General features: G+C 38.1%; 4 protein-coding genes across 8 annotated transcripts in view; all 4 read right to left on the reverse strand.

The window, feature by feature from the left end:
- Window positions 1-1007: 1007 nt before the first annotated feature.
- On the reverse strand, window positions 1008-5307 carry LOC127503422 (proteinase-activated receptor 1-like). 3 transcript variants are annotated; one of them, XM_051877166.1, is made up of 2 exons: window positions 4671-5307; window positions 1008-2544 (listed from the first exon to the last, which is right to left on the reverse strand). In XM_051877166.1, the coding sequence occupies exons 1-2, from the start codon at window positions 4729-4731 to the stop codon at window positions 1475-1477; spliced, it is 1131 nt and encodes a 376-aa protein (XP_051733126.1). In that variant the 5' UTR covers window positions 4732-5307; the 3' UTR covers window positions 1008-1474. The 3 variants fall into 3 exon arrangements, with proteins under 3 accessions (XP_051733126.1, XP_051733128.1, XP_051733127.1); XM_051877168.1 differs by lacking the exon at window positions 4671-5307 and adding an exon at window positions 3028-3913; XM_051877167.1 differs by lacking the exon at window positions 4671-5307 and adding an exon at window positions 2990-3913.
- A 4094-nt stretch (window positions 5308-9401) lies between these two features.
- On the reverse strand, window positions 9402-15450 carry LOC127503421 (proteinase-activated receptor 1-like). The gene is made up of 2 exons (XM_051877165.1): window positions 15100-15450; window positions 9402-13202 (listed from the first exon to the last, which is right to left on the reverse strand). The coding sequence occupies exons 1-2, from the start codon at window positions 15194-15196 to the stop codon at window positions 12106-12108; spliced, it is 1194 nt and encodes a 397-aa protein (XP_051733125.1). The 5' UTR covers window positions 15197-15450; the 3' UTR covers window positions 9402-12105.
- A 788-nt stretch (window positions 15451-16238) lies between these two features.
- Window positions 16239-26484, reverse strand: part of LOC127503420 (proteinase-activated receptor 1-like) — a 38383-nt gene continuing 28137 nt past the window's right edge. The window contains exon 5 of the mRNA XM_051877164.1: window positions 16239-16565. The gene's annotated coding sequence lies outside the window, so the exon portion shown is untranslated. The remainder of the gene's footprint in view (window positions 16566-26484) is intronic.
- Window positions 16599-26076, reverse strand: LOC127503418 (proteinase-activated receptor 1-like). Of its 3 annotated transcripts, XM_051877160.1 has the most exons (5): window positions 25814-26053; window positions 23004-23084; window positions 22560-22629; window positions 19055-19177; window positions 16599-18891 (listed from the first exon to the last, which is right to left on the reverse strand). In XM_051877160.1, the coding sequence occupies exons 4-5, from the start codon at window positions 19104-19106 to the stop codon at window positions 17750-17752; spliced, it is 1194 nt and encodes a 397-aa protein (XP_051733120.1). In that variant the 5' UTR covers window positions 19107-19177; window positions 22560-22629; window positions 23004-23084; window positions 25814-26053; the 3' UTR covers window positions 16599-17749. The 3 variants fall into 3 exon arrangements, with proteins under 3 accessions (XP_051733120.1, XP_051733119.1, XP_051733118.1); XM_051877159.1 differs by lacking the exon at window positions 22560-22629 and having other exon boundaries at window positions 19055-19174; window positions 25814-26076; XM_051877158.1 differs by lacking the exon at window positions 22560-22629 and having other exon boundaries at window positions 25814-26076.

The following is a 26484-nucleotide window of genomic DNA, read 5'->3' on the forward strand; positions in this document are numbered from 1 at the left end:
ACTCTCATTCCGGCGTAATAATCAAGGAATTTTGCTGTCGTACCACGGCTGCACCAGGCGCAATGATATTACGCACCGCCTCTCACAAATGTCTCCATGGTTGCAAGGCACGCTCCCTGTGCAAACAGGGGGTCACAGGCGCTGCGTAATATCATTGCGCCTGCTGCACCCATGGTACGACAGCAAATTTACTTGATTATTACGCCGGAATGAGAGTATAGTTCCTAGCCATATCGGCCTAGAAAATTGCAACTTTTCATTTTCCGTCGGTCTTAGTACACAATGTAACTACAAAAGAGTCAAGTTTTAAATAGGAAAAATATCGAAACTCTTTGGTCATTTTTGAGCGAGATGCTAACGGTCTAATCAGATTCAGTGAACTATGCTAAGCTATGCTAAAAGTGGTACCGCCAGACCCGGAGATCGGCTGAATGGATTCGAAAACGGTAAAACTCAACGATTTGGCATTTTTTCCAGTCAAATGCTGAAACTTCTGTTTATACAACATGCAGTTATTCTGTGACAAACCAAATCATGTGAATATGAGGCAAGAGATTGGGTGTCCGTCTGTTAACATTCTTTAAAAGTGTGGTTACATTTAACGTTACTGCCTTGTGGGTGAAATCCAGTCATTCCAATAGGAATGTTCCTCATGTAGATTCTGCTCATTTTCAATGGTTCATTTCATCATCTGTCACATAAATTCACTGTGCTGACAAACAGAAAGCTACTTGGTTTGAAAGGGACTTCTGTGTGAGTTGTGCTTTATACATCTCTTGCATATGAGCACATCTGTTTGGAATTAGAATTTAATGATGAACTGTAATGATCAGAAATCAGATGATAGCCTATTGTTTCTGGAGGCCTATAAACCTCACCTGGAAGATCTCCTATGGAATAGTTTCTGGAAAAGTTTTCAGAATAGCTTCTGGAATCATTTCCTAAATGTTCTTCAAAATAGTCTCTGGAATAATTTTTTTCTGAAAAGAAAACAATTTCTGTCTGTCAATGATGACATAAATTTAATTTTTTGGGTGAACTATCCCCTTAATAGTACAATTGCAAAAACGACCTGCTTGATTCTATGAATCAGAGTAAAAATACTACAAAAAACTAAAATATGTGAATGTTTTTGGTGAAAGAAACATTGACTAGATTTTAGGAAGTAAAATATGCAGTACATATCTAAATATCTATGAACAGAACTTTACATTACCTTTCTTTACTTTACACAGTTTTTGAATTTACACAATTTTTAAAATGAATCAACACTGAAGATGAATAATTACACGATTGTCTTTTCTTTTTAAAGCTGCTTTACAGCAGAATTTGTTTCTTAGAACCTTCCGCTTCAGAGCTTCAGATAAACAGGTTAGATACATGCATAATACATACATAAATAATACATACATAATATAATATACTGAAACTGGCAATTAGGAAAACCACATTCCTGATCAGTGTTTTTTAAACTTCACACTTTACTGTTTTGAGTGACAGATGTGGATTTTGTCTGCGCGTTACTTGGTGTAATTGGCTTTTTTGCCTTTTCCCTCCTCAACACAGATCTGATCTTCTGTCTGCACTGAGACGATCCGTAGTAGTACAGAAGAGGATCTAGAAAAACACTTGCGCTCCCCAAACACACAGCCACCAGGTAAGCAGCATATGATGAATCTCCCTCCCCGCTGTTTCCTCCAGCTAAACGAACACAGTGGTAAAACAGGATGCCATTGGTTGGAGCGAAACACACCACAAACTCAATTAGCACAGCGATAGCCATAATCACAGCTCTCCTTCGATTGTCTGAAGATGATGATGATGTTGCTAATTGATTAGACTTTACACTGAGCACATATATTATAGTAAAGTAGCTCACTAAGGTGACAACCAGCGGCAAGAAGAAGTAGAGGCAGGAGAGGATGGAGAACAGGTACACATAATACAGCACTGTAGGGTCGTTGTGGTGCAGTACGTCATGACAAGTGACGCCTACATCCTTAATATTAGCCGTTTGTCTCATTGAGAGAAGTGGCACCGTACCAGCGAGCGCCAGCAGCCAGACCAGCACACATACATAGGTGGCTTTCCTTACGCTCCTCCAGGTTAGAGATGCGACGGGAAACGCCACGGCCAGCAGTCTGTCCACACTCATGCACATCATCAGCAGTATGGAGCAGTACATGTAGCAGTAGTACGCTGCACTGATCACACGACACGCCACCTCACCGAACACCCAATCTGAAGCGTTCAGCTGGTAGTGGATCTTCAGAGGCAGCAGCAGGGTGAAGAGCAGGTCCACACACGCCAGGTGAGACATGTAGATCACCGCTGGTTTCTTCGCTCGAATCTTACAGGTGAACGTCACCAAGGCCAAAGCGTTTAGTGGTAAACTAAAGACGATGACGAAGATGTAGAATGAGGGCATGACGCGTGTGACTATCCGGCCTTTGAGAAAGAGATCAGCCTCTTCTGAGATGGACAATGAGGAAGAGTTGAGCTCTGTTTGGTCTGTATAACCAAGAAAACTGCCAACGAGGAAATCTGTAGATTAACATACACATGCAAATCACCATTAGTGAAAGTTCGCACAACCTGGGTGTTTCTTGCCTTTCATGAGGCTCCCCCATCAAAAAAAGTGTCCCCTTATTTTGAATATATGGACATAAGTTCTTTCCCTGCAGTAGAGTCAATCACAATCTGAACACAATAAAGTGCTGCTTCATCGCTGACAATCAATGACTTTTTCGAGTTGTGTTTCCTACAATGGACTGTAGATAAAACACAATCACATGGCAATTAGTAACTTTTTTACACTTTGCTGAATTGTTGGCCAATTCATACGATCTCATTTGTACGTTTTCATACAATCTGCTTACACCACACTGACGGTTAGGTTTAGGGGTGGACCTTCATGCTTATTTTTTAAAAATCGTACGAATCACATCATACAAATTAATTCTAAATCGCCATCTTGTAAAATACTTACGTGATCTGGGGCCGTATTCACAAAACATTTTATCTTACCACTAATAGCTTGTCACAGTCACATGGACTTTTAGTTGTTTGTTGTCATCTGTCACATGTTCCTTTGTTCTAGCTTCCCGCCACAATCAGTAATCATGGACACTAATCACAGTCACCACAGCTGTTCGACATTTGAGTTAATCAATCAGTGTATTTAAGTTCCTGTTCAGTATGTTTGTCTGGTGTCGTTCGTGTCTACACTGGTGTCTGTTCCTGTTGGATTTTCAAGTATTTTCAAGAAATCTCCCTCGAGAGACATTTACTACAATTTTTGGATCTCGTACATCAGACCACCTTCCCGGACTACTGTCTGTGCTCGTTCCTGTACATCGGACTTAACAACACCACACGAGCACAGCTGTCCGGGCAGGGTCTTCGAGTCCTATGTGGAGTGGGTGCTGGCGTCCTGTGGATCACCATTCACCGTCGGAGTTTCCGCCAGCCCCACTCCCTAACCAGTGCCCAGCCAGAACCACCCAGACGGCGAGGATTTACGACCTGAGCCCACCGCAGGTAGAACAACGGAGACCGCCGCGATTGAGCCGCCCACGCCCACAAGAGCAATCGGGGGTCACATTGCCACGGAGCCTGAGCAGCGTGTACCTGACCAGGTGTGTGAGCCGGCCGAATCTTCCATCGCCGAGGGAGTGTTGGTGGACTTCGAGGGTTCGGAAGTGAGCCTCCCCCCCAGCTACTGAGAGAGTTTGCTGAAACACTGCTGGACTTAAAGTGTGGAGAGGACATTTTTCTTGCCCCAGTAATGTCTCCGTTCCAGCTGGTCCCGTCCAGCGTGCCTAATATACTAGTGTATATTGTAGTATAATAGTTGTAGAAAACTTAGTACAGTATTGGGTAAAGTAATTTGTTTATATTACTAGTTGTTATATTACCACATCAACTATAGAATTACTACAACAAATTAAAGTACTTTACTATAGCATGGTTCAAAAACACTATAGTATTTACTATAAATTACTAAAGTATATATATTTTTTTTTAATGTGGGAAGTTACGCCACTGCATTTAAGGCATAATATATGTGCTACTTGGTGACTTGTGTTTGTCACATTGCAGTAGTATAACTTTAAATATACTACATTTAAATATATTAAACTATTTTAATAAAATTAATGATAATGCTAAATATATCCTGCAGAAAAGGAGTTAAAGGAGCACATTCTGCTTTTATGCTAAAAAAGGAGCTCGTAACAACAAAGGCTGGGAAACATAGCCTAGTATCTGAAATGTTTCATTGTTTGGACAGACGTTGCCAAAAGTACAGCAGAGAGAGGACCTCATCTCATTGCCTTATGTGGTTTGTCTAGTATTGTAATGTGGTGCCTGCAACATCTCTTGAATGCTTGAATACACGCTTTGATATTATTATTATTTTTTTTTATTATTTTTTTTTATAATGCATCTTATCACCATACAATGGTACAGCTAAAGTATTTTTAAGGTACGACTCTCATTTAGAAATAAGATAAAACTGTAAAAACATTATGAATTGCGAAAGCAAATGAAATTCCTTACACTCATAATATGATCGATACTATCAAGGTTTCAGTCACACTGTATTAGTAAGTTACGCATCAGCAAATTAAAGTTATTTTTTACGCATATTGAACTGATGATCTACTTACCGTCAGTGGCAGTGCACATGTGTGCAATTACAACTGAAAGCAAGATTATTTTCATCCCCATGACGATCAGCTGTTTATTTCCAACTCCAGACGTTTTACTCCAAAATCAATAGGCACGAGTTGAAACCAGATCAGTCTAATTAATATTTCACACAAAAAACATGATGCACACATGCGTAGCCAATTTCACATGCATGAATCCTAATTCACGTGCGCAAAATAAAATTATATGCATTTCACAAATGCAAAACGCAATTCATAGAGGTACAACTGTGCACAAAAAGTTTCGTATGTTTAAAATTTACGAGTTTATCCTTGAATCTGAATGTGCAGATCGTTATTAACGTGCCAATCAATCGCCTTTGTGTTTGTGTGTGTGTGTGTGTGTTTTTGAGACTGTACAGGCAGCGCTCTCCTCCCATCAGAATCTGTCGTACTCTTTAGCCAATCAGATTTAAGCTTTCGTCCACAGTTTATGTCATGGCTTAGCAGAGGTGTGTTCATTTGATCGGTTCATTTTTGTATAACTTGTTCAGATCTGAGAATAGTTATCTATGGAATGGGGAAGTTATGCTTAATCTGCACAAAAGATAAATATAATGCAACAGAAAAAATGACTAAGCAACCTTATCACACCTCTACTGAAGATCTTTGCATTTCAGTTTTGTCACGAGGAACTGAGAAAAGTACCTAGGCTATATTATATAAAGTAGGACCTTCACAATATGATATAGGGGAAACCAGGGCATGTTGTTACACTTTTTACTTCAATCAATATTTCACACAATAGTTCATTAACATGACAGTTTTGAGAACAGAATAAAGAATAAAGAAAATAGGCTATTTTAAAAAATGAAATAAGCTTGTTTGACAACTAACCCCTATATTGTAAATATATTCGTTCAGATCACATATAAAATATAATAATCTATATTATTTACATATATTATTTGTTCATATATTATTAAATGTTTACAAATATTTACACATTCCAGCTGGCAAGTTAATTCAGAATTACAAAATAGTGAAAATATATATATATATATATATACACACACACACACACACACACACACACACACACACACACACTATATTGCCAAAAGTATTGGGACACCCCTTCAAATCATTGAATTCAGGTGTTCCAATCACTTCCATGGCCACAAGTGTATAAAATCAAGCACCTAGGCATGCAGACTGCTTCTACAAACATTTGTGAAAGAATGGGTCGCTCTCAGGAGCTCAGTGAATTCAAGCGTGGTACCGTGATAGGTTGCCACCTGTGCAATAAGTCCATTCGTAAAACTTCCTCACTACTAAATATTCCACGGTCAACTGTTAGTGGTATTATAACAAAGTGGAAGCAATTGGGAACAACAGCAACTCAGCCACGAAGTGGTAGGCCACGTAAAATCACAGAGCGGGATCAGCGCATGATGAGGCGCACAGTGCACAGAAGTCTGCAGAGTCAATAGCTACAGACCTCCAAACTTCGTGTGGCCTTCAGATTAGCTCAAGAACAGTGCGTAGAGAGCTTCATGGAATGGGTTTCCATGACCGAGCAGCTGCATCCAAGCCTTACATTACCAAGTGCAATGCAAAGCGTCGGATGCAGTGGTGTAAAGCACGCCGCCACTGGACTCTAGAGCAGTGGAGACGTGTTCTCTGGAGTGACGAATCACGTTTCTCTGTCTGGCAATCCGATGGGTGAGTCTGGGTTTGGCAGTTGCCAGGAGAACAGTACTTGCCTGACTGTATTATGCTGTGTAAAGTTTGGTGGAGAGGGGATTATGGTGTGGGGTTGTTTTTCAGGGGTTATATATATATATATATATATATATATATACACACACACACACACTATATTGCCAAAAGTATTGGGACACCCCTTCAAATAATTGAATTCAGGTGTTCCAATCACTTCCAGGGGAAGCCCCTTAGTTCCAGTGAAAGGAATTCTTAATGCTTCAGCATACCAAGACATTTTGGACAATTTCATGCTCCCAAATTTGTGGGAAAAGTTTGGGGATGGCCCCTTCCTGTTCCAACATGACTGCGCACCAGTGCACAAAGCAAGGTCCATATAGACATGGATGAGCGAGTTTGGTGTGGAGGAACTTGACTGACCTCAACCCGATAGAACACCTTTGGGATGAATTAGAGCGGAGACTGCGAGCCAGGCCTTCTCGCCAACATCACTGCCTGACCTCACAAATGTGCTTCTAGAAGAATGGTCAAAAATTCCCATAAACACACTCCTAAACCTTGTGGAATGCCTTCCCAGAAGAGTTGAAGCTGTAATAGCTGCAAAGGGTGGGCCAACTCCATATTAAACCCTACATATTAGAGTTTCCTAGATGAGAACAATATCCCTGACAAATTTCAGACTGGTTTTAGGACTAACCATAGTACTGAATCTGCTTTATTAAGAGTAATGAATGACATCTTGTTATCTGTCAACTCGGGGGATTCAGTCATTTTGATACTCTTAGATCTGACTGCAGCGTTCGATACTGTTGACCATGGAATTTTGCTGTCACGCTTTGAACAGTATGTGGGCATCCGAGGAAGTGCCCTTAGCTGGTTCAATTCTTTTCTTACAAACATTATTTATTTATTTATTTTTTCCATGTGTGATTGTGGCTTTGTGGTTGCTTTGGTGTATTCCCCCCCCCTTCCTTTTTATTACTCTGTAAAGCACAGTGGTCAACTCTTGTTGTGTTTAATGTGCTATATAAATAAAATAAATGAAATGAAATACAGATTAAGAATGGGATGTCATTAAACTTCATGTGCACGTAAAGCCAAGCGTCCCAAAACTTTTGGCAATATAGTGTGTGTATGTATGTATATATATATATATATATATATATATATATATGTATATATGTGTGTGTGTGTGTGTGTCAGGGTTCTGTCACTTCATCTGTGTGTTCTTGGTTTTGTGACAGCTCTGACACTGATATCATCTTGTCTTGTCATGTTGAGCGTGCGGTTCTGACTTCGCTCGGGCCGTATGCTCTTCTTGCCCTCGTGAGTCGCCTTGTGTGCAGGGCATGTTGTTCAGATTTCGACACTTCGGTCAGGGTTAACATACTCAGAGCTCTCTTTCGTTTTTTTTTGAGAGTGATGACGATTTTGCTAATCGATTAGACTTGCCACTGAGCACATATATGATGGTAAAGTAGCTCACTAAGGTGACAATGAGTGGCAAGAAGTAGTAGAGACAGGAGAGGATGGAGAACAGGTACATGTATAGCTGATCTGTAGGCTTGTCATGGTCATGGATCCGCGCATTGTGACAACTAACACCCACATCCTTAATCTTGAATATTGGTCTCAAATGCTGAAACTTCTGTTTATACAACATGCAGTGATTCTGTGACTAACCAATGCATGTGAATATGAAGCAAGAGATTGGGTGTCCGTCTGTTAACATTCTTTAAATATGCGGTCACATTTACCGTTACTGCTTTATGGGTGAAATCCAGTCATTCCAACAAGAATCAGCATGATCGGGAGTTTTGCATGAGGGGGAAAATGTTCCCCATGTAGATTCTGCTCATTTTCAATCGCTCATTTCATTATTGGTCACATAAATTTGCCTTGCTTGCAAATAAGCACTTCTGTTTGGAATTAGAATTTGATGATGAACTGTAATGATCACAAATCACTTAAAGATATCAGATGATAGCCTACTTATTGCTTCTGGTGGTCTGTAAACCTCACCTGGAAGATCTCCTATGGAATAGTTTCTGGAAAAGTTTTCAAAATAGATTCTGGAATCATTTCCAGAATGTTCTTTAGAATAGTCTCTTTTCATACAACACCCCATCTAAAAAAAGGAAACATTTTCTGTTGTCTAATAGGTCTCTGTTGTAACAGCGAAATTGCGTTAAGAGCCATCTGTAACCACACGAACAAGCTGTCAAGTTTCCATAACATTATCAGACAAGTAAAGGCGAATATGACACATTTGCTAAGAGGAAGAGAACTTTAAGAACATGTATAGATTAATAAACCCAGTCATAAAACAAGGCCATCTACAGTAAAACGTACAAGCAACCTAGTCTCTTGTGATTGAGCATTTGCAATGTTTTCTATCTGCCTGCATATGCATGAATTTAAAGACTTCCTTTTTCTGTTTCAGCCCATAAACAGTCGCTCATTTTTAACAGTGCTGTAGCCCAAATTATAAAAAGCAATTTAATATGAATTCTAGTAGATCAGCAAACCATAAAATTCATAGCACTTTTAATTACTGATGTACTTACCATATATGCACAATTATAGTAGAAAGCAAAAAAAATCTGACCTCCATCAGTGCTAATTAGATTTAATCTTCTTACTCTAGACTTAAAAGTCGTCAAACCTCAGTATCTAGATAGACAGACACCCTCATATGCTCAGTCTGGTCTATGTGCTGAAACAGACACTTTTCAGCTATTCGGTGAAAAGATGAGCATCACCCTCAAGAGTTCTTGCCATTTCTCTTTAAACAGCTACAGGTTAAAATATGAGTTTGATAAACACAAACCAATAAACATTGTATTAGATTATCAAAGTGATCCAATTGTTATAAAAAACAAAACCCAAAGGTTAAATGGTCTATGTTTGATCAATGTGTATTTGAAATGACTTTATAATCTGATTTCGCACCATTACCGTGCTTCTGCATCATGTTAAGACCAAGAAAAAGACTAATAAAATCAATAATAATCAGAGACTTCATATAACAATAGTACGATTTTTAATTAAGTAATTACAGCTCGACATTTTGATGACATATATTTGATATACATTTACAAACAAAACATTTTTGCTCTCTTGGCAAGTATTTTCTCTTTTTTTCCCTCCTTACATGGACTTCTACTATTTCACACAGTGAAATATTTCCTCATGTTACATTATCAGTGCTTTGTCAGAATGCAGCAAGATTGTTCTCAAAAGAATGACAGTGTGAACTACAATCACCAGCCATTTTCACATAGAAGTCTTAACAGTACAATTGCAAAAACAACCTGCTGTAGTAAAAATACTACAAAAAAATATAGGGCTTTCACACCCTGGGTAAATGGAATCCTGGGTTATCTTGCTTCACGTTTCACACTGCTCATAATTTACCTGGGGTTATCAGTTAATTCTGGGTTTTCATAAACTGACGTTTCACATTGTACATTCCTAAACCCTGGGTTAACATTCTTATTTGCATATTTGCGGTGTCAGTGTCATTGATTGGATAAACGCAGCACGCGACCTGTTTACATAGCTTTAGCATTGCGCATCCTGCTGACTGTACTATCGAGTTTATACTGAATGGACATTTCGGAATCTAAAGGTAAGAATGAAACGGTCTCTTCATCACTCAAATTGTCACGTTTTCTGTCAGCATTTGACATTTTCCCCCACAAACACTGAATTTACTGTTTATATACAATGCGTGGTGTTTCCGTGACTGTCCAAAGCACGTGAATATGAGGCACAAGATTGGTTGTCTGTTGCTATGCGTCTAGCATAACATTCTAACACCGCACACTGTACAAGTTTGGCACCGCAATGCGGGGTTAACACCACAAAAGAGCGGTGCTAACCCGTTTCTGAATTACAAGTGTGAGATGTTCCTTTACCCAGGGTTAAAAGCAGTGTTTAGAATGACGATAACCCCCAGTTAAGGGCAGTGTGAAAAGCCCTTATGAGTGTTTTTGTTGAAAGAAACACTGACTATATTTTAGGAAGTAAAACTTAGCAGTACATATCTATATATATCTATGAACCAGTGGCGTAACTTTGTTTTAAAAAGGGGGTGGGACAGGAATGTGTGTGGTGTGGGTGTGGGTGTGTGTGTGTGTGTGGGGGGGTATTGTAACTGTATCATCCCAAATGAAAAAAAAGTACATTTCTATAATGTACTTAAAGTGCTCTATTTTTGTGCACTAATTTGTACTTAATATACTAAAAATTCTTCTTTAGTACTTCTTAAGATAATCTTAAGAACATCTAAGTGTACTCAACTGTACTATTTTGAGACACCATGAAATATGAACTAAAATGTGCTTTTAATATACTATCTCTGTATTTAAAAAATTTATTTAGATACTACTTGTAGTACACTATGGGTTCAAATGTACTATAAGTAGTACCTAAATACGTTTTTTAAATACAGAGATAGTATATTAAAAGCCTAGCCTGCCTTTACGTGCACATGAACTTTAATGACATCCCATTCTTAATCCATAGGGTATAATATGGAGTTGGCCCACCCTTTGCAGCTATAACAGCCTCAACATTCCACAAGGTTTAGGAGTGTGTTTATGGGAATTTTTGACCATTCTTCTAGAAGCGCATTTGTGAGGTCAGGCAGTGATGTTGGCGAGAAGGCCTGGCTCGCAGTCTCCACTCTAATTCATCCCAAAGGTGTTCTATCGGGTTGAGGTCAGGACTCTGTGCAGGCCAGTCAAGTTCCTCCACACCAAACTTGCTCATCCATGTCTTTATGGACCTTGCTTTGTGCACTGGTGCGCAGTCATGTTGGAAGGGGCCATCCCCAAACTGTTCCCACAAAGTTAGGAGCATGAAATTGTCCAAAATGTCTTGGTATGCTGAAGCATTAAGAGCTCCTTTCACTGGAACTAAGGGGCCAAGCCCAACCCCTGAAAAACAACCCCACACCATAATCCCCCCTCCACCAAACTTTACACTTGGCACAATGCAGTCAGGCAAGTACCGTTCTCCTGGCAACTGCCAAACCCAGACTCATCCATCGGATTGCCAGACAGAGAAGCGTGATTTGTCATTTCAGAGAACACGTCTCCACTGCTCTAGAGTCCAGTGGCGGTGTACTTTACACCACTGCATCCGACGCTTTGCATTGCACTTGGTGATATAAGGCTTGGATGCAGCTGCTCGGTCATGGAAACCCATTCCATGAAGCTCTCTACGCACTGTTCTTGAGCTAATCTGAAGGCCACACGAAGTTTGGAGGTCTGTAGCTATTGACTCTGCAGAAAGTTGGCATCTTCTGTGCACTGTGCGCCTCATCATGCGCTGACCCCGCTCTGTGATTTTACATGGCCTACCACTTCGTGGCTGAGTTGCTGCTGTTCCCAATTGCTTCCACTTTGTTATGATACCACTAACAGTTGACCGTGAAATATTTAGTAGTGAGGAAATTTCACGAATGGACTTATTGCACATGTGGCAACCTATCACGGTACCACGCTTGAATTCACTGAGCTCCTGAGAGCGACCCATTCTTTCACAGTCTGCATGCCTAGGTGCTTAATATACACCTGTGGCCATGGAAGTGATTGGAACACCTGAATTCAATGATTTGTAGGGGTGTCCCAATACTTTTGGCAATATAGTGTACATAATATATATACTGAAATATACTGAAACTGGCAATTAGGAAAACCACATTCCTGATCAGTTTTTTTTAAACTTCACACTTTACTGCAAGCATGGTTTGAGTGACAGATGTGGTTTTTTTATGCGTGTTACTTGGTGTAATTGGCTTTTTTGCCTTTTCCCTCCTCAACACAGATCTGATCTTCTGTCTGCACTGAGACGAGCCGTAGTAGTACAGAAGAGGGTCTAGAAAAACACTTGCGCTCCCCAAACACACAGCCACCAGGTAAGCAGCATATGATGAATCTCCCTCCCCGCTGTTTCCTCCAGCTAAACGAACACAGTGGTAAAACAGGATGCCATTGGTTGGAGCAAAACACACCACAAACTCCATCAGCACGGCGATAGCCATAATCACAGCTCTCCTTCGATTGTCTGAAGATGATGATGATGATGTTGCTAAGCGATAAGACTTTACACTGAGCACATATATTATAGTAAAGTAGCTCACTAAGGTGACGAGGAGTGGCAAGAAGAAGTAGAGGCAGGAGAGGATGGAGAACAGGTACACATAATACAGCACTGTAGGGTCATGGTGCAGTACGTCATGACAAGTGACGCCTACATCCTTAATATTAGCCGTTTGTCTCATCGAGAGAAGTGGCACCGTACCAGCGAGCGCCAGCAGCCAGACCAGCACACATACGCAGGTGGCTTTCCTTACGCTCCTCCAGGGTAGAGAGGCAATGGGAAGCGCCACGGCCAGCAGTCTGTCCACACTCATGCACATCATCAGCAGTATGGAGCAGTACATGTAGCAGTAGTAAGCTGCGCTGATCACACGACACGCCACCTCACCGAACACCCAATCTGAAGCGTTCAGCTGGTAGTGGATCTTCAGAGGCAGCAGCAGGGTGAAGAGCAGGTCCACACACGCCAGGTGAGACATGTAGATCACCGCTGGTTTCTTCACTCGAATCTTACAGGTGAACGTCACTAAGGCCAAAGCGTTCAGGGGCAAACTAATGAGGATGACGAAGATGCAGAACAAGGGCATGATGTGTGTGACCAGCAGGCCTTTGAGAAAGAGAACAGCCTCTTCTGAGATGGATAATGAGGAAGAGTTGAGCTCTGCTTGGTTTAGAGTAGAATTTGTCTTACCAAGAAAACTGCGATAGAGGCCATCTGTAGATGAACATATAAGAACACATCACTATTAGTGAGGGTTCACACAACCTTGGTGTTTCTTGCCAAAAGAGTGTCCCCATTATTTTGATACTATTATGAATATATGGACATAAATACTTTCACTGCAGTAGAGAGTCGTTCACAATCTGGCGCAAAAAAGTGCTGCTTCCTAGCTGAAAATAATAGATTCAATTTCTTGTTTCCGACTGTAGATAAAACACAATCTCATGGCAACTTTTTTACATTTTACTCAATTGGTGGCCAACTCATATGATCTCATTTGTATGTTTTCATATAATCTGCTTACACCACACTGACGGTTAGGTTTAGGGGTGAACCTTCATGCTTACTTATTTTCTAAAAATCGTACATTTTTGTATGAATCACATAGTACAAATTCATAAGTATTTTACGATGTGGTGATTGCTAATGTGATCAGATTAGTAGGTAAATAAAGCCTAAATATCAACTCTATCCAGCTCTTTTTTTGTTTTGTTTTCTGTCTTATAAAGTATCCCATTTCTATTTCAATGTGAGAAACTAGCGACACCCCTGCACACAACTCTACCAGACAAATAAAGGCAAGATTTCAGCATATGCTTCTATCCGAAGCAAATTATAGTAGGCCTACAGATATAATGGTTGGTGATGGTTTGGGCTGCAATATCATGGCATTCCCTACTGTGCTGAATGGGTGCGTCACTGCCAAGGACTACCGAACCATTCTGGACTCCACATCAAACATTTCAAACATTTTACCCTGAAGGGGGTGCCGTGTATCAACATGATAATGCACCAATACACACAGCAAGACTTGTGACAGAATGGTCCGATGAGCATGAAAGTGAAGTTGAACATCTCATGGCCTACACAGTCACCAGATCTAAATATGTTTGAGCCACATTTGGGTATTTTTGGAGGAGCAAGAAAACATTTTCCTCCACCAGCATCATAGTGACCTGAACACTGTTCTGAAAGAGGAAAGGCTCAGAATCCCTCTGGCCACTGTGAAGGACTTGTTTTGTATCTGTCATTCCCAGGATGAATTGATGCTGTACTGGCCATGAAAGGAAGAGCTACACACCATACTAGTAAATTATTGTGGTCTAAAACCAGGTGTTTCAGTTTCATTGTCCAACCCCTTGGCATTCTGGTGTTGAGGAACAGTTGATCTTTCTGATGTCTGGGGAATGAATACTGAATATTTTCTCATCAATCTCTGTTGTAACACCAAAATCTGCAGATGTATTTGTAAATTAAAGTTGGCATGAAACGGAAGTTGCGATAGCCTAGTCTTTTCTTCCCTAATTATGTGGTCTGAAACAGCTTCTCGAATTGATTGGATCATTGTCATTTGCTATTGCTGTGATCTCATGTGTTTTTGTAGAAAAAGCAGTTTTTCAGTAAAAGCAGGTAGTCAATGATTTTGGTTTTGCTTGGTTAAACCTATAAAAGAAAAAAACAAAATCTAATAGTGATTAAACTGATCTAAATAATCTGAGAAAGACCATTTATAAATTTGTATTAATACATTCATAGCAAAATATCTGTGCTACTTGGTGATTTATTTGTCACCCACATTGCAGTATGACTTTAAATATACTATATTTAAATATGTTAAACTATTTTATAAAAATTAATCATAATGCTAAATTATATCCAGCATGAAAGAAGTTAAAAGGAGCACATTCTGCATTGGTGTTGATAAAGGGATAGCCTACATAACAAAGCACTGTTTCATTGTTTATATAACAAAAATAATGAACAGAGAAAGCAAATGAAAATTCCTGAAACTCATAAAATGGGAGATAGCCTAATATCAAGGTTTCAGTCACACTGTAGCTTATTAAGTCATCAAAGTCACTTTTCATACCTATTGAACAGATCTACTTACCGGCAATGGTGTCAGTGCACGTTTGTGCATTTACAACTGAAAGCATAATTATTATAATCCCCATGACAATCAGCTGACGATTTCCAACTCCAGACATTTTACTCCAAAATCTGTAGGCACTAGTGCATTAGCAACGTCCGTTTTATGAGCCAGTCGTTCATCTGAATCTTTTCATTGAATCGGATGAACCGGTTGAGCCGAGCCGATGGGTTAATGTCCGAATCAAGTAAAGATTTTAAGTCAGCTGCTTATTCTGACGCCAAACAAAAGCAGATCCCTTTCTAATCAACGAAGTTATTTTAAAATGTAAACGCCCGATGAGTTGAGGCGATAAGCGTTCAGTTATGACAGCATGTCATGTCTCACAAATGACTCATTTAAATGTGACTCGTTAAAACACTTGACTGTTGCACCAAAAGCAGACCATCAGATCATACAGACACGACCTGACGCTTTAATGGAAAGGTTAATAAAACTTAGTGAAAATATATTTTTGTAGGCTACCGCTTTCTGCAAGTAGCCTTGGTTTGTTTTTGTTTTTTTGTTTTTTAAAAAAAAAGCATTTTATAAAAAACTTATTCGTTGAACTCAAAAGTTTCACAAACCGCACAAATATTTCTGAATTTGTATTTTGAATAGGTTCTTTGAAATGAATTGTTCTAAAGAACCGATTCGTTAAAGTGTCGATGTCAGGATGTGCTTTAAAATATGATAGCACCATTCTTTTTCGGTGGGCCTCGACGTTTCAGTGACCACAAAATTTAAGATACCCCTCAATTGTAGCACAAAGTTGTTGGATATATGTATATTAACATCGCCACCTGGAGGATAGCCTATAGGCTAATGAATAACATCATATGTTACTGGCTTCAGATAATAATATTGGATAATAGGCCTATTGCCAATTTTTAATCACATTATTGGCAATTGCAGGGTATATCATAAGCGATAAACATAAAAAATATTATTTATGGACAGCGTCGATATTAGTTTTCACATGTCTGCTTGCTTGTGTGGGTTAACAACAGACGTCTGGATATCGCCATCTATAGGCCTATTCATTTTTCACTTCCTCTGTGAGTCTCCACGTGAAGAACAAGAAATACACGCGACGCGATCCATATAGGATATTTCACAGATTTCTGATAATAATATTACCGTTTTTAATCACATTATAGTTGCAGATTGACATACATTCTTCTACTCTTTAGGCAAATATTTTGATTTAAGAAGGAATGATTTCATGGATGACAGTTTCATCAGGGTGTCAACACAATTACATATTTAAAAATGTTTGAAATAGACTACAGTAGTTTATTAGCACGTTAAAATAACATGTTCAGATCTGAGATGGAATGAGGAAGTTATGCTTATCTGTACAGATAAATATAATGCTGTATGAGAAGATCTCAGCATTTCAGTTTTGTCACACAGAACTGAGAAAAGTATATTATATACAGTAGGACCTTCTGATACAAAATGATAGGGGAGACCAAAGGCAAGTTTTACACTTTTTACTCCAATTAATATTTCACACAATAGTTCATTAACATGACAGTCTTGAGAACAGTAAATAATAGAGAAAATACAATTAAAAAAATAAGCTTGTTTGAGAACTAGCCCCTATATTGTAAATATGGTCAGTTCACTTATAAAATATAATAATCTAAGAACATATTATTTACATATTTATGTGCACATATTATTAAATATGCTCAAATATTTACACATTCCATCTGGCAATTTTATATAGTGCAGTGAAGAACCTGTAAAGCAACAGAGGTTATAGAAAAAAGTCTTGTAATATAATATACAGATAATGCGTTTATATGCATATAATGTAATACACAATTGCAGCTTAACTTTTAACGTTCAGAATTACAAATTAGACAACACACACACACACATCATATATATATATATATATATATATATATATATATATTATATAATATATATTCAGACACACTTACTATGGTTTTGAATGCCCTCTATTTATTATATTTTTCTGGCTGGCACTTTCCACAAATTTGGCACTAAATGGAGCCTGAAACTTTTTTTTTTTTTTTTTTTTTTAAATAAATGGTCAGTGAAAGTAGGTGCTTAACTTTCAGAAAATGCTGACAAAATATTAAAAGAACAACGTATTATACATTATATGTTTTTATTATCTATTCATTTTATATATACAAGTATAATCTTAAGCACTTATTTGTATGATTTTCCATTTTTTTTAGCAATCAACACTGAATAGATATTGAGTAAAAAATGCACAATTAACATTTTTATTTTTTAATTCTGTGGTTAACACAGATCTGCAACTTAACTTCAGTTTTGCAGCCTAAAAAACCTCATGCCATTCTCCAGATGTGATCTGAATATAGCAATGTAAAAAAAAATGCTTTCACTATCACCATATTTCTCATACAAGCTCAGTCACAAACAGGAAATGGAGTCCCCTGAAGATGTGTTTACACTGGGTCAATCTGTCCTACTAACAGCTGGACATTTAACAGCACGGAAGGGAAATTCATCCTGCTTTAGCATGAATCAGGATTTGTGACTATTTCAGATTCAATTTTCGGTTAATGGCACAATAAGCAGCAGTATAAACAAGTTGAAAAAAAGTTCAAATAATTTTCTGAATAATTCACATCTTTACACTAACACTAGCCTGACTATACTCACAACTCACAAAAGAGGATCCTGTCTGAGTGCTTGTTTTTGATAGGTTGGTTTTTGCTCTTCTCCACCAGAACACAGATCTGATCTTCTGTCTGCACTGAGACGAGCCGTAGTAGTACAGAAAAGGGTCTAGAAAAACACTTGTGCTCCCCAAACACGCAGCCACCAGGTAAACAGCATATGATGAATCTCCCTTCTCTCTGATGCCTAAATGAACACAGTGGTACAACAGGATGCCATTGGTTGGAGCGAAACACAACACAAACTCCATCAGCACGGCGATAACCATAATCACAGCTCTTTTTCGTTTTTCCGAGAGTGATAACGATTTTGCTAATAGTTTAGACTTGCCGCTGAGCACATATATGATGGTAAAGTAGCTCACTAAGGTGACAATGAGTGGCAAGAAGTAGTAGAGGCAGGAGAGGATGGAGAACAGGTACACGTATAGCTGATTTGTACGGTCTTCATGGTCATGGATCAGCGCATCGTGACAAGTGACGCCCACATCCTTAATCTTGAATGTTTGTCTCATCGAGAGAAGTGGCACCGTACCAGCGAGCGCCAGCAGCCAGACCAGCACACATACACAGGTGGCTTTCCTTGGATTCCTCCAGGGTAGAGAGGCGATGGGATACACCACAGCCAGCAGTCTGTCCACACTAATGCACATCATCAGCAGTATGGAGCAGTACATGTAGCAGTAGTACGCTGCACTGATCACACGACACGCCACCTCACCGAACACCCAATCTGAAGCGTTCAGCTGGTAGTGGATCTTCAGAGGCAGCAGCAGGGTGAAGAGCAGGTCCACACACGCCAGGTGAGACATGTAGATCACCGCTGGTTTCTTCATTCGAATCTTACAGGTGAACGTCACCAAGGCCAAAGCGTTCAGGGGCAAACTAAAGAGGATGATGAAGATGTAGAACGAGGGCATGACGCGTGTGACCAGCAGGCCTTTGAGGAAGAGAACAGCCTCATTTGAGATGCTGAATATCTCCAGGAATGTCCGGTTGCAATTTGCTTCATTCAGATCAGTGCTGTTACATGGATGTGCACTTTTATAGTTAGGCCGTCCATTAGCATAACTAAAAAAAACAATCCCTGTAACCAAAAACACAACACCATCAGTGACATCTCTTATTACACCAGTAGACAACTGAACATGACTAAGAGGCCTTGATGAAGATTCAGAGTTAAAACAAACACAAGGCCATTTCCTTCATTGTAAAAGTGTTGTTGGTGTGTGTCTATGAGGATTTTGTACCTTCACGGTTTTTATTTGGAGTTGAGGAAGAGTCAGGCAAAGTCTCATCCATGTTGAAGTCAATTGGCTCATCGGTTTGGGTTATATAGCCACGATTAATTGCAAAACCGCGTGGGCCTACTGCTGTAACCAAACACAGAAGCATCAGTAATAGCTCTCATAACACTGCCAAACAAATAAATGTGACTGGGACACATTAACGCAAAGGCCTTGATAAGTCAAGGCCCGTTCACCCCAAGAACTATAACTATAAAGATAACTATATTTGCATCCATACCAACGAACGATAATGGTTTGTTAATTCGAAGCTTACTCGCTGTGGTTTCAAAGTGTGTCAAACAGTGGTGGCTTTTTCTGGACCTCTGCGATCAACTCCTCCGGAATGACATCTGCCATTGTAAATGCGCAAGCCCTTAAATTAGAATGGATTCTGATTGGTTGTCAGTGTTTTACCGTTCGACAGCTGGAAAAATAAAATCGTTCTGAAAGTGATCCCAACAATATCGTTTCTCTATATCGTTATAGCTGTGGTGAAGACAGTGCTATTCCTTTATATTTAGAATGATTTTTAGAACTATATCTTTATAGTTATCGTTCTTGGTGTGAACGGGCCTTTAGTCCTAGCTAAAGGCAGCTCTCTACTCTAAGAGCAGCCTACTGTAGCTTATATTAGGACTTGTAATAGATTTATCTGTTTTTCTCTGTAAATTATAAAGTCATTTATAGTGGGTTTACGTACAAAAACTATATATTTGACAGTATTTTACAGTAAAATTACATTTAATGTAATGTTAAACCATTTGCAATGTTATACTGTACTGTATATGGTAAAGTAACTTACAGTTTCCCAATTTACAGGTTTTTACTGTAGCATTTTTACAGTCTTTTAGAGTCAAAAAATTATAAACCTTTTGGTAACGCTTTAGATTACAGCCCGGAAAATACTGCGTAAATACAATGAATTTACAGCATAATTTTCAATAATTATAGTGTACCTATAAAGTAAGTACGTGTAAGTAGGGGAACAATATGTAAAGTCTTGGGAATAAAGGGGTAACAACCAGGAAAATAACAAATTATTTATACTCTAAGTATTTTAGAACTAAGGGGTACTTATTATGATAGACAACAATCTTACGTTTCGGAGCAATTTAGCGAGAAAGTGCACTGATTAAGTTGTTTCAAGGCAAGTAGAAAGAACTATTGCAATCTTTTTTAATACATGGGTAAATATACTTTTGTTTCATGTAGTTACAGGGTAAGTATGACATTGCGGGCCATAAATTAAAGTGGTGCTTGTTACCCTCTTATTTGAAGTAGTTACAGGGTAAGTAATAAAAAAAACCCCGCAAACAATCTGATATCACTGACTCCGAAACCTTTATTTGAAAAACAACTTAATTAAATCAGGTCTACAACACTTATTATTCATTTTTTAAAATCAACTTTTCATTTCAAATTCTAAAGTCCTGACAGAAAGTAACACATTTTGTCCCTTTTTTTGTTGTTGTTGCTTCTCTTGCTTGGCTTCCTCCTCCTCTTGTTTCTCAACTGATGAATCTTAAGAAGGAATCCCATTAAAAGAAAATACAGTACACCCAGAAATTTTCTCATGGTTTAGGCTATTCATCTTTTCGCTTCCGACCAACTGTCACCAGCGCGTGCATGAGAGTCGACTTTTCGACGAAGCATATTGTAATGAGCAACCTGAAGCTTTCATGACGTTCTCGCGGGAGATTCATGTGAAACTTGCGCGAGAACTGCCATCTCTGTTATTCTGTCTTGTTTGTTTCTCATTATCATTATCTGTTATTCTGTGTATTTTGTTGTGAGCATTAGTAAAAAAAATAAATAAATAAAAAAACTGACGGCATCCGACATCCGCGTGACTTTTCGCGTGAGTTTCTCGGCACGCTTACGTCACGCTTCAACGTACGTCAAGCATGAACTCTCAACCCTCTCATGCACGCGCAGGTGACAGTTGGTCGAAAGTTTTAAAATTTTAAAATATTTGGTATTTTTCTTACAAATACGTATCGTTTCACTTCAGAAGACATTGATTCATCCATTGGGGTCGTATGGATTACTGTAGTTATTGCTGTATGTGCTGTTTGATGCTTCGACTTTTAGGAACACATGAGCTTGCATTATAAAGCGTTCCCAGATATTATTTATTTTTCTAAAAAAAACTTTGTGTTCATCTGAAGGAAAGTCGTATACATCTCAGATGGCATGAGAGTAAAAGATAAGTAAACGGTGAGCACATTTCCGGGTGTACTGTATTTTCTTTTAATACAGAATAGCAAATGACATGGGATTCCCTCTCAAGATTCATCAGTGGAAAGAAAGAAAAAGAAGAAGAGGAACAAGAGGAGGAGGAAGCCAAGCAAGAGAAACGAATAAGAAGTGTTGTAACTTTAAATTTGTTTTGAAATAAGTTGTTTTTCAAATAAAGGTTTCCAAGTGATATCAGATTGTTTTTTTTTTTTTTTTAATTACTTACCCCGTAACTACATGAAACAAGAGGGTAACAAGCACCACTTTAATTTACGGCCCGCAATGTCATACTTACCCTGTAACTACATGAAACAAAAGTATATTTTCCCCATGTACTAAAAAAGATTGCAATAGTTCTTTCTACTTGCCTTGAAACAACTTAATCAGTGCATTTTCTCGCTAAATTGCGAGACGTACGATCGATATCATAATAGCATAAGTACCCCGTCATGGAGATAATGAAAATATCTGAAGACTGTTAGGAAAATGAATGTTAAAAATAAAAAATATGACATGAAAACATGATTAGAACAGTGTTAGATTGATTTATGGCAGATCTGTGCTTTATTTTAATGTGATTCCATAAATCGCCTGCCCGTTTTCGAAGCCATGCGAATTATATATTATATTTATATATAATATATAATTTGCATTATAATTATATATAATGCACTGCTGCATTATTATAACATCAGTATTTTTTTATTTATTTATTTTATTTTTTTAAAGAAACATCTAAAAGCAATATGACAGTCTCAAATAACTCAGTCAAATAACTCGGGCATAGCATTTGAACATGAAACTAAACATTTGCAGCGCATTCAGCATCTTGTTGATAAATGTTCAGCATAAATGTTGATATCCTGACCCAACGCACCCTAGATTAATCAGATGTAGCTATTACAACTTTCATCTGCAAAAGGTTTGCCAATGCAAATGTGAGCTTGACCAAAAGTGTAACTCCGATTGTGCTTTAAAAAGTGTCACTAGGCTAATATTTCAGCAATAATTTGGATTCAATTTGCACTTTCTGATCAACCAAAATGTTATTTTACAGTATGAAAATCACTGATGATTATTGCTAAATTAAATATGAATAGAATTGAAAGGATATTTTCAGCACAAGATAAAAGCTTGGCGCTGCACAGCTTGCATTGAACTGTGTTTTCATCTATCTTGTCAAAGTGAAACTAGACATCACTACGTGACTTCGAGGCCATTCTCTCACTTCTCACGTCTTTTGGTGCATGCTGTGGAAAGCTAAACAATCGGAGCTCAGGGCGCCGCCCAAAGTGCTGCTATAAGGAGAAAAAAGAAAAAATACATATCGATCATCGTTTACATGATCAATCGTCGCTGTCACGGTCGAGTACTCGGTCACTGTTGCACATCCCTATTCAAAATCTCCATGATAATGGTAGAGACTCAAAATCTTAAGTGGTTTTCAAAAATATTTTTAGGCCTATGCAGTTTGTGGTGATATTAATAAAAGTTAAATAAAAATGTATGGATTTTTAGGGGGAAAACAAACAATTCTTTAAAATGTATAATCTGTATCCCAAAGCAAAACCAGCTGAGAACCTCTGATCTAAACTGATTAAAACTTCTTTTAAAGCAGTGAGTAATTTTAATGTCAAAAGTAAGACAGAATTTAGAGGATCTCTTACTATACCTGGTTGATGTTTCTCTTGATCCGGTGGATTAATTGGCTCAACAGTTGCTGCAGTATCAGCTAAACTGTGTTCAGAACTAACTGTAATCAAACATACAAACGAAATACATGTTATGTAACACTACTAGACAAATAAAGAAAAAAGACCACATCTGAGATCATGGATCCATGTTAGGCCCTCTGCTATTTTCAATATATATGCTGCCACTTGGTAATATTATAAGACAGAGTGTGTTAAAGATATAAAATATTAGATGACCGGTAATTTTCTTCTATTAAATTTAGATAAGACTGAGGTATTACTTATTAGACCAAAAACCTTTACATAAAATCTCTTAGAATACAATTTAATACTATTACTTCATCCTCTACAGTTAAAGACCTGGGTGTTATCTTAAACAGCAACTTGTCCTTCGAAAATCATATTTATGTCACAAAAACAGCCTTCATCCACCTCAGAAACACTGCTAAGAACATGTTATCTGTTTCTGATGCAGAAAAGTCAGTTCATGCATTCATGACTGCTAGACTAGATTACTGTAATGCATTACTAGCTGGCTGTTCTCCATCCTCAATAAACAAGCTACAACTAGTCCAAAATGGAGCTGCTAGAGTTCCTACTAGGTCAAGAAAATATGATCATATAACACCAATTTTATCATATCTACACTGGTTACCTATTAAGTTTCGTTTATCAATTATAAAGCATTGCTACTGACCTATAAGGCCCTAAATGGTTTAGCTCCTGTGTGTTTAAAGGATTAGTTCACTTTAAAATGAAAATTACCCCAAGCTTTGGGGTCCCACAGTAAAAATTGCATTCCGGGGGCTAAATATCATGTTATTTGGGGTCGCTTCAACCCGCGGCCATGAAAAACAACCCGCAGCAACAGTGTAAAAGTAACCCAATTCCGTGGGAAAAGCGCGGACTTGGCAACGTCAGTTATGTTTTTTTTTGTAAGATAAATACAGAGGGCGGTCTGGCAGAAGCTAGATATTTTACTTCATAACTTATATTATTTTTCTTACACAAACACATCACTTCACTTCAGAAGGCCTTTATTAACCCTGTGGAGCCGTGTGAAGTACATTTAAAATGGATAGATGCACTTTCTTAACCTTAAAGCTTGGATACTTTAGGATATTTATTAATATAACTCCGAATGTGTTCATCAGAAAGAAGAAAGTCATATACAGGATGGCTTGAGGGTGAGTAAAGCTTGGGGTAATTTTCATTTTAAAGTGAACTAATCTGATATTCTTTTGCCCCACAATCCATCACACTCTTTAAGATCACAAAACTCTGGGCTTCTGGTTGTACCTAGGATATCCAAGTCCAGTAAAGGAGGGAGAATGTTTTCACATTTGGCTCCTAAACTCTGGAATATCCTTCCTGATAATGTTCGGGGCTCAGACTCACTCTCCCAGTTTAAATCTAGATTAAAGATGCATTTCTTTTGCCAAGCATTCATTTTGCAATGCATCTCATATTCTTGTAATCCATTTATATCAGATCAAATGCACATGACTATCTTTGCTTAATGTTTTGAACAGCAGCTACGCTAATTATTATCCATTTGCTTGTCTGTTTTATCTCAGGATGCCCTTCCCGAGGTGACTAGAGAGTACGTCAGCTCTAGTTTTGGATCTAGCCTCTTATGAAGACTTCAGATGCCTCAACACTTGTGAAGAGATGACCCCCAACCCCTGTGAGGACTTCAGATGAACTTCACATTGTTTAAATTAATGTTAGCTAACTGCGTGATTTGTATCTGAAATTACAAAATTTGGACACAGTCACCTCTGATAAAAGATTACTCTAAATTGTAATGTTGACATGCATTTTCTGTAAAGCTGCTTTGAACAATATGTATTGTGAAAAGCGCTATACAAATAAATGTGAAATCTTTATAAAGGCTGAATACTCCCAGCCAAAACAAACACAGGACATTTCCTAGGAATGCTGTGAACAGCCTTTCTATCAGGGCCTTGGTGCTTTTGATGTGCCTGGAAGGATTAAGTTTGAGTATAAACTTAAATGACAAGTTATATTAAAAAAAAAAATCCTGTTGGTTGGTACTGGTAGCTGTTTCGGAACATGGTAGATGCTTTTTAGCTGGTCATTAGCTGGTAATTTATCAAATAAATATCAAGGTGCTTTAAATGAAGAAATACAGAAATAGTATTCTGTTTTTATCTAGTATCACTCAGTATTAATTTTTTTTTCATTAAACGAAAAAAAAAAAAAAATAATTAAAAGAATATATGTGACCCTGGACCACAAAACCAGTAGCAATAGCCAACATTACATTGTATGGGTCAAAATCATCAATTTTTCTTTTATGCCAAAAATCATTAGGATATTAAGTAAAGATCATGTTCCATTAAGATATTTTGTAAATTTTCTACCCTAAATATATCAAAAATGTGTTTTTGTGACTGGATATGCATTGCTAAGGACTTTAAAGGCGATTTTTCTCAATATTTTTATTTATTTTTTGCACCCTCAGATTCCAGATTTTCAAATAGTTGTATCTCTGCCAAATATTGCCCTATCCTAACAAACCATAATCACTTGAAAGCTTATTTATTCAGCTTTCAGATGGGGTTTGTGGTCCAGGGTCACATATATAGGCTACACATATAAAAGTATAGGCTATTTGGGATAATATTTTATTTGAGCAGTAACCAAAAGATGATTAAAAGTAGCTCAGTTTCAGTTATTAGTGTAAGTTAAAGGGCACCAGCAAAAAGATCATGAAAATTTGAAAAATCACAAGCTCATTTTCTTCAAGCATAATTGAACTTACCGTTAAAGATGGCAGTGCATGTGTGCGCATTCAGAATTAAAAACAAGATAGCTTGGATTTCCATTATGTATGAACTACTGTCCGTTTCTAGAACAAAAGGTGAATTTCAGTACGAAAAAAAAAACAAGCTCTTCAAAATGAAGAAAGAAAAGGTTGTTTTGAGAAGCAAACTCGCGCGGGAAGTCTTCAGTCGCCGTCTCAACAGCAGTTGTGTTTTCCGCACTGTGATGTGGCTCGAGCAAGGATGTGCGTTATTATGCGGTGACATCACGGACCCATGTCCCATTTAGCTGTTATTATAAAACCCAGACAGCGCGTCTGTCTGTCCCACAGCGCCCCTGGGAAAGTAGGCTGTTACTTTTACACTTTACAGCTCAACAGACAGACAGATAGTTCTGCTTGCTATGCGTTAATAAGTTTTTTCTGTGTGGTTGCTAAGCAGTTGGTGATAGATGGTTGCTATGACATAGACAGACTGACAGAAGAAAGAAAGAAAGAAAGAAAGAAAGAAAGAAAGAAAGAAAGAAAGAAAGAGAACAGTGCTGAGGGATTTTTGACTCAAAAGTCTGTTGTTAATTTATTACATAATTTCCTGATCTGTTCTACTGGGTGTTTTAGATAGTATGTCTGCTGTGTTTGAATCTTATATGATCAACAATATATTTGAATGA

This window comes from Ctenopharyngodon idella, chromosome 21 (assembly GCF_019924925.1).
Source record: "Ctenopharyngodon idella isolate HZGC_01 chromosome 21, HZGC01, whole genome shotgun sequence".
NCBI classification, from domain to species: Eukaryota; Metazoa; Chordata; class Actinopteri; order Cypriniformes; family Xenocyprididae; genus Ctenopharyngodon; species Ctenopharyngodon idella.

Bases quoted from the DNA above. Each gene is read 5' to 3' on its own strand.
- LOC127503422 (XM_051877166.1), bottom strand. From the start codon at position 4,731: ATGGGGATGAAAATAATCTTGCTTTCAGTTGTAATTGCACACATGTGC. The intron at 2,545-4,670 runs GTAAGTAGATCA...GTTAATCTACAG, and splicing joins CATGTGCACTGCCACTGACG to ATTTCCTCGTTGGCAGTTTT.
- LOC127503421 (XM_051877165.1), bottom strand. From the start codon at position 15,196: ATGTCTGGAGTTGGAAATCGTCAGCTGATTGTCATGGGGATTATAATA. The intron at 13,203-15,099 runs GTAAGTAGATCT...GTTCATCTACAG, and splicing joins GTGCACTGACACCATTGCCG to ATGGCCTCTATCGCAGTTTT.
- LOC127503418 (XM_051877158.1), bottom strand. From the start codon at position 25,877: ATGGAAATCCAAGCTATCTTGTTTTTAATTCTGAATGCGCACACATGC. The intron at 23,085-25,813 runs GTAAGTTCAATT...GTTTGATTACAG, and splicing joins ATGCACTGCCATCTTTAACG to TTAGTTCTGAACACAGTTTA. The intron at 19,178-23,003 runs GTATAGTAAGAG...GTTTGGTTACAG, and splicing joins TCAAGAGAAACATCAACCAG to CAGTAGGCCCACGCGGTTTT.